The following is an 11889-nucleotide window of genomic DNA, read 5'->3' on the forward strand; positions in this document are numbered from 1 at the left end:
GAAGAAGATTCCCAGTCAAATCAGAACATTTTCTTTCCAGTTTCCAGTTCCCAGAGTTCCATGGTATTAAAAATAAACACATTGCATGTAAATACTGCATTGTCTCAAGGCAATAAACCTTACATAGAAGGCTACATATAAGCAGAGCCCTCCCAAATCTGCAGCAGAATTTCCCAGAGTAACTCCCAGCAGCCAAAACTGCCATAAATGTCTGCTACAAACACAGTCCTGGGGCAGGCTTGGAAACAGCAAGATTAACCCAGGACTTCCCAGCGCAGGGCTGTGGCCAGCTCACAGCATGGAGCTGTGAACGGAAGGATCAAGCAAGCATGACTACAGAAACCAAGGAAGTTACAAAGCGCTACTTTTAAATCAATAAACAGCAAAGCCTGGAATGCTGGTTGCTTCACCACAGCATGCACACGTAAAGAATGGGATTTTCTTTCCATTCTCTGCTGCTCATAATGATCTGTCAGCATTGAGGTGTCTATCCAAAAGCCATGTTTATCTGCAGTTACATAGGATGATAACAACTGTCTCCACAGGTGGGTTAAGAAAAGAGTCAGTGTTACCTGAGCAGCACACATTAATATCCAATACAAGGAACGATCAAACATATAATAGTTTTTCTTTTCAAAGGAAATACCCCATTTTCAGAACTACTCTAATGAAAGAGAAAACATGAGACTCTAATGACTAGCAGTTAAGAGTTCAGAGACAGGGACAGTATAACTTCAAATGCCACTACACCCTCATCTGCCCCCACCTTCATCCTAACAATGATTTACATCTAGGCACTGCAGACTTGCAAGCAATGCTTGCTACAGCGCTTCAGAACACTGCTATATAAACCAGTTCAGATTCACTCTTTATTCCCCACCAACCTAGAAATGCTTCTGCCAGGTCAACTTGGTTGCCACATACATTTTTCTATATTTCTGCTCTTATCTTCGCTCGTTATCAGCACAGCTGAATATAAACTTACAATATGCACAGAAGGATGGAAGTTGATAAACTGATACCACAAATTTGCAAGTGATGCTACAAACATTTCTGTGTAGGCAGTGTGATGATACTATTCATTATTATGATGTCACTGTGAAAATCATGATCACATACTACAACTCTTATTTCCTACAGCTAGAAACCCAGAGAATTTACAAAGTATTAGAAGTTCAAGAAATACAAGCCACTCTAGACTTCTCCAATAGGCTGTAAAGTTTATTCTAAAATGTACTTGGCTTATTGATCTGTAAAACCCAACTACCTGAACATCAGTACGTAAAGGAGAGAAAGTCACTTGGAAGGAGGGGTTTTTTGTTTTAGTTTTTTACCCCAAAGCTTTTCCAATTTTAAAACAGAAGACTTGTTTCCTCTTTTAACAGAAGAGTTCTGATAAAATTCTGAGTTCTGCCTAACATACTGTTGCAAATATAGGTTAGAAAGCAACTTAGGAAGATATTTCCTTTGTTTAACCTTTTTTATAGAAGGCTATTTTTTTCTACTGCATGCCATACTCCCTAAAAGTGATAAATCTGAATTTCTCTTTATTATAATCTCATTGTTCATTTTAAAATAGTAGTTCTTACCTTTAATGCCACAGGTAACCCCCATAACCACAATATATTTTTTGCTGCTAGCAAGAGATGGTAAGTGGTAAGAACTTAGTTTTATTTAGAATGCATACTATTGGACTCACCAAGAACTTTCTTAATAGTGAGTGTGATGAACCACAAAAGCAAACACTTCCATCAGTTTCTCAGAAACCTAAAATAAATGTTAAGTGGCTCATTTTTCATTTAAGTTTCTACAGTGGAGAATTACAAGCATTACTTTCCAACCTGTGAGACATACCTCACAGTAAGTCATTGGTCCCTGTGCCTGAGACAAACCACATGAAATTACAAAGTGTATAAGCTAAATATTACGATGTACAAACAATTCTTAACTGACTGAAATGAGCTGTAAACTAAAAAAGCTGACCAGCAGGTGCTATATACACGAACGTACAGTCAGACAAGACTGTGAAACATAAATACCTGAAACCATGGGGGATACACACACCTTCTGAATACTGACCTTGTTGCTCACTCTCTGATTCAGCTTTTGCAGGACTTGGTGCTACTGGAAGAGGCCGAGGAGGACGAGGCTTTGGAGTGGGGGGAGATATTTTTTTTCTTCCAATGTACTCTACATAAGTTCCTGGGAAATCTCCCCTCTCCCCTGTGGTTTCATTAAAGCCATTCAACCAACCAATTTCCTCAGGCTTTGCTTCTTCCCCTTCACTGAATCCAAGAGCTAGTAAGGAACCTTTATTCACAGTTAATATATCTCCTAAGTGCAAGTCAATGTCTTCTTCTCGCTCTTTTTTGTAGTCATATAAAGCTCTGTATTGATATCCCTCAGCACTCATCTTGGCAAATGATTTAACATTCAAAAGTGTTATTAAACAGTATCAAAATGCAACTGTCCAGTTATAGTTTTATGCACCGAGAAATTCAAGATGTATTAAATGGGATGAAGAAAATATCTCTTAAGTAATAAAATCCACCAGAGAATGTAAAAACACCAAAGTTTGGCTTTTCACTGCTGATGTTTTTACCAATGTATTTATTCTGAGTCACTGTCTGTTGCAGAAGTTAAGTGTTCCACTTCTTCTGTGTCTAGCAATATTCTTCCAATTAGTTCTTTTCCTGGGCTTGCCTGCACTTCTGCATCTCCATACGCAACTTCAGCCAACTCCTTAGCCAGTCACGCTTTCTTCAGATGTATTTGCCACAGGCTGCTCATGTACCTTAAGTATTCTGCCACCAAACTCTGCACACATGCTTTTCCTGGAAAGAGAAGAGAAATCTGATTAAATCATCTCACACATTCTCTTGATGATTGTGAACTTGGGATTCTACCTATGAATTAAGCTTTCTGCAACCCTGGCAAAGACTGTGTCCCACATAAGAATCCTATGTAACAATAAAATCAAGCAAGAGCACAAAAAAATATCTCCAGATAATGTTTGCATTTTTATAAAGGATATATGTCAAATTACTTGAACCAAATTTGTAACCCTGCAGTATGAGGCATGCTTCCTTCTCTGTGACTTACGGCTGCTGAAAAGTCTCAGGGTGAGAGGGCTAAGCCCTGGAGCTATCCCTCTAGTGCAGTATCTAACCTGGCAGCAAGATTTTATATATTACCCCCCTGAAGCCAGACAGCCACACCTCTTCTCCACAAAAGGTCTGACAAGACAGAGGAGGAGCTTACTGTAATTAGAACTGACCCCTGGGGAATTCAGTCTCCTCCTGGTTATGACAAGGGTGAGGATGGGCAACAATCCCCATCCCAAAGCCTGCATTTCAAAAAACCTTTTGGAGGAACGTGTCTTTTCATAATCTGTAAAAGAAACAAAGACTCCAGAGTGCTTTTACTTGATGACTACCATATTTCCCTTTTTTTTCTTTTTTGAGGAGGGGCTTTACCACTCCCCTATCTTCCAGATGTTTTTTAATGTGTTTATGGTATAATACTAGAAAAACAATTAGCAACTGAAATAGGCACACCCAGACCACCTAAGCAGCCTTAGCAGGAGTAAAGTATCAGGGTGTATGCTTAAATTACGTTAAAGGCAAGAGAACACAGGCCTGAACTTTTGGCTCAAGGTTGCCCAACTATAAAGTAACAGGAAAAACATGACTACAAACCTAATCTATTTAGAGAACAATTGCTTAAAGACATATACAACAGTGAAAGCTTTCTAAACATTATTTCAACTGTTACTCATTTTCATCTACTTAAAAAGACAAGCCAAATCATAATTTGAAATACTATACTGGAAACCAAAAAGTGCTAACTACTCAAAGTTGCACTGAAACTCCTGAACTACATCTGAATAAAAGACCCAGGAGAGCTGTGTAATACCAGCAGGTAAAATATTGACTGTGTACTATGTACTCAATGTATAGAAAGCTCTTTTTCTTGTGAAACACTCCCTTTTCACATTGTAAGAGACACCAGTAGACAGGGCTGGAATAGGGAACATCTGACAGCTCTTTTCCACACTATTTTTTCTAATGTCTCAGTCATCAAGTCCTTTGCAATATGACTAACTGAAGCTAAGAAGTGTTTATAAGAATGCATATGGACTTTCTGTGCCAGTGAATGGACCTGATCCCTAACCTGTATGTGGCTCCTCTTCTGTCCATCAGGTCCCTGCAACATGTTGCACAACCTCTCTCGTGACAGAACACAGAAGAAAATCTTGTTAAGTTCTTGAAGAACTTCCTTATCATCCCTTGCAACCAGTTTTTGTTAAATGAAAGAATTATCTGAGCCTGAATTAGACTTCCTATTTCAAAAAGCTTGCATGCAAGTATTTAAAAACTTGCAAATCTATCCACGTGTATTAGGCACCCAGCTCCCACCAAAGTTTTAATTAGAAATTTCTGCAGCCACTTCTGAAAAACCAAACTATGCTGCTTACCTGATGCTACCAAACATCACAGACTTTGCAATTAACATTAATAGTTTCACTGATATTTCATTTTGCCTCTTCTACCAGAGAAAAGTACAGACAAAAGCTGGGGAAAAAATACAAGTATCAGTGTATCAACCAAATAGCAGAGAAGCCTTTACAAAAGCATGGATCTCTCCTGTTTCATGTAGCAAGAGAAAAAAAATGCATTTACACACTTTAGATCCAAATGTTGGGTTAATATAAATGTTTCCAATCAAAATCAACTATGCACACAGTAAAGCGTGCTAGAAAATTACCAGTTTGACTACTTTAAATACTCTGAAATATTTATTTTCTTTTAAAGAAACGTTCAACAAGTGCTCTGTTACAACTACTTATTTAACTCCTACTGCCTAGGGGCATTTTGGCAGTCAACAAAGTCTTCTAAACACTGCATAATTCAACTGACTTGACCTATTCCTCTGATTTTTTATTATCAAATGTATCATAGAAACTTTATGACCATATATTTAAAATGAGTACTTGTGTCTCTTATGCATCTTCTGAAAATACAGAACTGGAAATGTTGCAGTAACATAAAAACTTATGACAATTTTAAAGCATATTTTAAAAATTCAAAACATGCATCAGACTAGAAAAACTCAATGATGTTATGGTAGCAAAGTTTCCCTAGATCCAGTTTCCCTGGGGCTCAGAGCTGCAGTACCTGTTCATACTCACTTATCAGCACCACCCTCAGTACAGAGTCCCCGGCATCTAACCTCCTGACTGATCTATGGTTCATGTACCTGGAGACACTCCTGCGAGTCAGCCATTCTGAACTTCTTGGATTCATGCCTTTTTCTATGGTTACTATGTGTCGGGTTTAGGGATGAACTAAGTCTCAGAGTTCGTGAACCTTGCAGATAGACCTAACCCCTGGGACAAATACCAATTTTCACACCTGCTCAGTAACACCGTGGTGTATCCAAAAGCCCACTTAGACTGTTGTGCTAAGATCCTGTATTAAAAAATTCCCTTTACTCCAAGTGAAGTTACACAGCCTCTACACGCAGGCATTTTGACTTAAACTGACTTAAGCTGGCTAGTACTAAAATAAATAGTTTGGACACCATCTTAAATAGATTAAAACAACCAAATGAAACACTTCAGGGGAGAAACTGTTCAATTTGAGATGACGTATTACTGGATTTCCATTTGGCTGGTCAAATGGAAAAGGAGGAAGAAGTATTATAAGAGAATCAATGTTCATTTGTTTTTTATTTACTGTCTAAGAGCTTGATCCCACTGAAAGATTCCTGAGTTCAGGCAGAATTCCGGTCTCTCAGCAGAATGGTTTATGTTGGGCATTTCGGTGGTGATAAAATTTAAAATTCAACATAAAAACTCAAGATATTCCTACAAATATAGGTGGAAAAGGAAGGGGACATGAAATCTTCCCCTGCACGCTCCCCTTAAAAATGACATCTGGCTCCCACTTCACTGGTACCCAAGTGTTTCCTTCCACACAAGCTATCATTCCTTTGGTGCCGGAGAATACAAACTTCTACACTGCATAGGCACACACACTGATACCAGAGGGGTGTGCATGTGTAACCAGTGCAGCATCCCTAATACAAGATGCAAAGATTTTCTTCACCCTTATATTAACAAATTTAATAACCATAACTCCTTGTACTGCAATATCTCTAAACTAATTCCAAAAATCCCTAGAGAAACAGTGACTAACACAAGCTTCTCTTCCACTGCAGGATGAATTTGACTAACATGCTCAGGGAGACACTGAAATAATGAGAATTGAGGGGTAAGCAGGGAAATTTGCTTGGAGACCGACTCTTCTCCCCACTAGGTGTCTATACACCTGTGACTCAAACTGCAGCTTTCTCTGAAGTACGCTCTCCAAGTGGAGACGACCAAGTTAAGTACCACATCAGAACAGTATTTTCTTTAAGAAAGTGAGGTCCGTGATGTATCACGAAGTAATACCTTTATACCGCTCCCAAACTGAAATAATTATTTTGAATCTGTGGAGATTCTATCACAAGACTTTGAACGAATCCAAATACATACACATTGAATAAGTACTGTGAACACTGTACAGCACATCTATTCTGAAACATCTCAAAGATCTTATAAAGACTGCAAATTATGGACGAAGGCAGGTGAGCATCAAGACCACTTCAGCAGAATAATTAAATTAATAATGATAATTTAAAAACTTAGTAGAGCAGTACAGTCTGAACTTCCATCCCATTTAAGAGGCAGGCAGGTTAACCACTCCGGAGCCCTGCATCAACTGCAGTCCCCGCCACAGAGCAGCCGCTCGCCAGGGGTCGGTGCTCGGCGGAGTTGCAGCCCCTCCACCGCTGGGGCAGGGCTGCGCCGAGCCGGCGCTCCCCGGCGGCGCGGGGACGATGGTGGAGCTCCGGGCACAGGCGGGCAGGACGCCGCCCGCTCCCGCCCCAGCTGTCTCTACGGACCCCCCTTCCTCTGCCCCGGAGGCGTTATCCCGGCGCGGGCACCAGCCCGGCTCCCCACGCCACCCGGGCCGGAGCTCCCGGCAGCCGCGCAGCGGCCGCGGCGCGCCACTCGCCCTGCCCGTCCAGGAAGCGCCGGGCCGAGCCGCCCCCGGCCGCGGGGGAAGAGACTGCACCGTCCCCGGGGCTCGGCCCCGGCCGCAGCGGACGGCCCGCCCGGGCCTGCCGCGCCGGAGGGCTCGGCGGCGCCACAGCCGGCCCCGCACGGGGGAAAAAGTTGCACGGGGCGGCGCTGCCGCTCGGACTGTCACCCCGCAAGGGCGGCCGGTGTCCGGGTTCCGGGCGGCCGGGAGGCCCCGCACCGCCCCATCCCGCCCCGCTCCTCTGCCCCAGCAGCCGCCCGAGGGGCAGCACCAGCTGCAGCGGATGCAGCGGGACTCGCTTTACCTCAGCGGCAGCAGCGGGAGCAGCAGCTGCAGCAGGAGCGGCGGGGCCGTCACCACGTCCCTCCCGCCGCTGGACAGCAGCTGTCGCCGCGACGCCCCGCTCTCCGCCGTGCGCCCGTCCCGCCACGCTCCCAGACCCGCTGCCCCGACCGCGCTCGCCGCCTCAGCGCCTCGGCAGTGCCGTGCCCGCCGCCGGCTCTGCCCCCGCCCCGCCCCCGGCGCCTCCGCCAACCCGCTGTGGCACCGCCCAGCCGCGCCCGCTGACTGACGGCGGCACAGCCCGCCCCCGCCCCGCCGGGCACTCGGCGCAGCCCGGTCGGGGGCCCGGGCGCCGCTGGGCTCTCCGCAGCTCCCCCCCGCGGCCAGGGGCCTTTGGGTCGCCGTCCTCTGGCGCGGCGCCCACCGGGCCCTGCGAGCCTCGGGCGCCGCCTCGGCCCGGGGAAGCCAGTCCGGGCCGGGGAGCGGCAGCGAGCGGAACACGTGCTTCTGCCTAGTTCCTCGTTGGGGACTTTTCTCCTCTCTTTTCCTTCTCCGCCCCCCGTATTGATGTGCGGTGTCACGTTGGTGGAGTGTGTCCAGAGCAAAACCAGGCACCGTGGGCCGTGGGTGCCCGGCTGTGTGCGGAGCAGGGCCGTGCAGTACAGCCAGCTGTCCCCCCTCCATTGACTGCTTGGGGCTCCCGCTGCAGGACTGCTCGCCCGGGGCCGCCTGGCAGCGGCGGGCAGTGGCCACACTCCTCCCCACGGCCCTGCCTGCCCAGCGCCATCCACCGGGAGCCGCGGGCCACACGGCCCTCAGCCTCGGCCTGGCTGGAGGTGGCAGCTGTCTGCAGCAAGGGAGACCACCAAGTTGATACCACTGATAACCAGAGCCCAAGTTTGAAGGGTTCCGTGCAGTGCAGAATAAAATTGCATATTCCCTGCTGCATGGAGCACACCACCTACAGTGGATCTGGCAACACCAGGGTGTGACACAACACCACGAGGTTGCAGCAAGACAGTCATGCTGCAGATGTATCTACTGCGTTGGGTCAGATCTCTGTTTAGATACCAAGTATGCGTACAAGTGTTACCACGACTGTCACTGTGAAAGAAGACAAAGTGGTCTAAGCAAAAATAAAACACATGCAGGGTGGCAGGGAAGGAATGCAAGTGCAAGAAGCAAGGTAAAGGTTCACAGAGGCCTGTGGTGTGAACACAAGTACAGGGGTTGACCTGCTTAAGACCAGCCAAAAGAGAGATAGCACAGAACATCCAAAGTGTTTGCTGCAAACAGAGAGCAAGGTTCAGGCCTTGAAATACCATGTAAGAAACTGTACGTCTGGTGAAGTGAGACAGTCTGAACTTTTGTAATCTGCAGAAGAGTATGTATTGTCTGGGCAGAAGGGAAGAGTCCGTCTTGTTTTAATTTGACATTCTGAAACAGTGGATTAGCTTATGATCTGATCATGAGCAGCAGAAAGAAAAAGTGGACCAGTTTTACTACAAGCTTCTGCCAAGTACAATAGATCAGTTTTGGAATCCTTAGACTTCTGGAGGTATCTATGTAGAAAATGTTCCAAACCAAAAATTTTTATTATTCTGAGTATGGGGTAAATGTGGGAATCAATTATTAGTTACAATTCCTTTAGAAGATGCTCTTCACTGGCCTCTTATTCTTTGCAGAGGATTTTACTTGTTTCCCCATTGTGTTCCTAATTTTTTGAACTTCCAAGAGTCACTAGAAAGATGTTTTCTGGCACCTATTAATGGGTTTTGCCTTGATTCATTAAGATCCGCTTTGCTTCATGACTGCAGATGGGAGAAGATGACAGTTCCTAAGACCTTAAGGTTCCAGCATGGATCTGACCCCAGAGGGGTGTGAAAGAGCACTGCAAGGCTGCATCCTTGAAGTTCCAGAACCCATACCCTGGAAGATGATAAAAATGCCTTCAGTAGTCTATCTGGCTACCTAAAAACACAGAATGACTTTTAAAATTAACACTCCTGTTGGAATAGAGACTGCTGTTTACACACAAACAAAAGCATTGCTATAATTTAAATAGTGAACAGTAAAATTTTTGAGGGAAATTGCAGCTCTTGTCTCATACAGTTTTTTTGGGGGGTTTTGTGTGATTGAAAATGCAGGCAGAAGCAGAATTAAGAAAGAATGTTCCATTTCTTCTGTCCAGACTGCTGTCTCTGGCGTTTGCTATTGCTGAAGGCAAAAACAGCATGGATTTTGGAGGGGATTAGACAGACTGGCTGGTTGGAATGCCAGTCCTGGGCACTGGTCTAACAATGGGTATTTAGGGGAACTAAAAACCTCTCAAGTAGTGTTTCCCAGCTAGTGAGACTAGACTTGTCCCACAGGTGAAATGCAGGGCAAGAGTCGATGTCTGTGTTCCCTCCCTGCTGGCATGATATCTGTCAGTGGAAGGAAAAGCCTCCAGGGGAAATTCCAGTACCTCCTTCTGCTTCCCCTCTGCAGTAGCTGGGCATCTGGATCTCTGCTTTCTTTACAAGTTTTCTTCTCTGAACTCGACTTTTTGATTCTACCTTGGGCATCTCACCTGCTGTTTTCTCTGTCCATCAAGGAAAGAAAGGGACCCAAAAGAGGGAAAGTAGGCAATAGCAGCACATAACTGTAATGCTGCCCTTGCTGGCTTTGCTGTCATGCCTATTGTGACTTCAGTCTTGAGGTCACTCCAGCTTTTTCACACCTTTTTCCTCACAGATCCCAGCAGTATCCCAATGTCTCCAGGAATAATTTCCTATGTCTAATCTTGGTAGGTGAAAGTTATACAATTAGGTTTGCTCTAGGAATGCTGCAAAGCAGTACCACAGGAGACAAAAAGGAGAATGCACAAGCTGAAAACCGTGTTCCTTCTTCCATCAGGTACTTCTCAGGGGGTCTTAAGGACTGCATAAAGCTTTTGCATATCAAGTTTACAGTGGGGTTTAATGCATGTAGATGTGTTTGATTAGTTCTAGGTTTGTTGAAAAGGATATTCTTGTCCAATTGAAAGGTTAAGTTATTGAGGCAGCATGTAAACAGAAGGGATTTTCAAGGCAACAGTGAGTGGAAAGCAGAAGACAGAAGGATAAAATATGGGTAAGAGGGCAGGATTATCAAGGTACAAGCCATACATCCATGTTTTTGCTAAGACAACTGTAGTTTCCATCTGTCAGGAGACCTTTTGAGTGTTTCTGCCAGAAGCTGCTTAGGAGAATGCAATAAAAAAATGAGCAGGTCTTTTTTTCAGTACTAGTAGCAGTTGAATGATTTGAGCCTTTGCATCTTATGTCTGGGTAAGCTTTCTGTGGTAAAGGTCATGCAGCACTGGAGAGGATCTACCCTGGAAGTTCCCTTTCCTCTAGGAAAAAAGTTCAGCTAGATCTTAAACAGGAAATTTTAAAGTATGGAAACTGAGAGGAAAAAATGCACTCATCAGAGGGTTTGTGGAGAAAGCAGGGCTTCCAGAGTGTAGGATCTCTTCCACTTCAACTGACAAACTCCATATTTCTTCCTTTACTGGCATATTTTAAGCAAGATGATTTCCTTCTGTTTCTTATAGGATGTCAAGGCAAATCCATTTGTGAAGTAAGATACCTAGATTAATGGACAGTGTTAAGTTCACGGTTGGACTCAATGATCTCAAAGGAGTTTTCCAATCTAAATAATTCCATGATTTTATCAGTGCTGAATCTGATCTCCTGGGATAGCATAGACAAAGGTGGAAGAGACTGTGCAGGGGAGTTTTATTGCAATAATTTTTAGGTGTGATGAATGCTAATAACACTGTAATTTGCTAAGTTCAGAAGAGAGTCCTGTGATTTGTGACATAATATCATACCATTCTGCAGCAGTGGGGTTTTCAGCCAGCTGAGTTGAGGGAAGAAATTGGATGAGAATCAATGCATACATCCTTTTTTACTCCCAAAGATGAAAATTATTTAATACAGTGTAGTTATACTGTTCTACTAGCACACATTGCTAAATGACTCACGTAAAATTCCCAAAGGAATGGGAAGTCAGGAAAACAACAGGAAAAAAATATCCATAGTTATTGTAGACAAGAATTAAATGCCAAATAAATACAATGGATCACAAGAAGGACAAGCATCAAAGACTATGAATGGTGATGTTTTCCTGTCATAGCCGGGACAAAGAAACATTGCTGTTCAGAAATGTAGCTTTAAGTGTGTTTCAAAAGTCAAAACAGTAGTATGAAAAGCAAGTTCCTTCACTGCTTAAAAGCTTTCTAGCATGTAAAGGAAAAGAATGAGCTAAAAATAAGACAGAGAAATTCAGGAAAGCAAGAAGCAAAACTTGCTATCTCATTAAGAATCAGAGAAGTAAGCCTGACAACTTTCATTTTAAAACTGGAAGAAAGCTGATTAGCAGCATGCCAGTCATGCTGGGCATCACAACGTGATTTGGTTTAAATTTATTTCAGTTCTGTGGGAAGGATAGAATGGTTTCTATCTGGCCAAAACTTTGACATCAGCAATAA

General features: G+C 44.0%; 1 protein-coding gene across 2 annotated transcripts in view; it reads right to left on the reverse strand.

Moving 5' to 3' along the window:
- The window catches only part of PIK3R1 (phosphoinositide-3-kinase regulatory subunit 1), a 60606-nt gene extending 53038 nt beyond the window's left edge, over nt 1-7568 (reverse strand). The window contains exons 1-2 of one of the 2 annotated variants that reach the window (XM_032095407.1): nt 7396-7568; nt 2080-2834 (exon numbers count right to left, since the gene is read on the reverse strand). In XM_032095407.1, coding sequence (XP_031951298.1) covers nt 2080-2413 — 334 coding nt within the window. In that variant the 5' untranslated portion in view covers nt 2414-2834; nt 7396-7568. Of the gene's footprint in view, nt 1-2079; nt 2835-3102; nt 3122-7395 lie in introns of those variants that run through there. The other variant, XM_032095408.1, reaches the window with a different exon arrangement.
- Nucleotides 7569-11889: the final 4321 nt, after the last annotated feature.

The sequence above is a fragment of the Corvus moneduloides genome, chromosome Z, assembly GCF_009650955.1.
Source record: "Corvus moneduloides isolate bCorMon1 chromosome Z, bCorMon1.pri, whole genome shotgun sequence".
NCBI classification, from domain to species: Eukaryota; Metazoa; Chordata; class Aves; order Passeriformes; family Corvidae; genus Corvus; species Corvus moneduloides.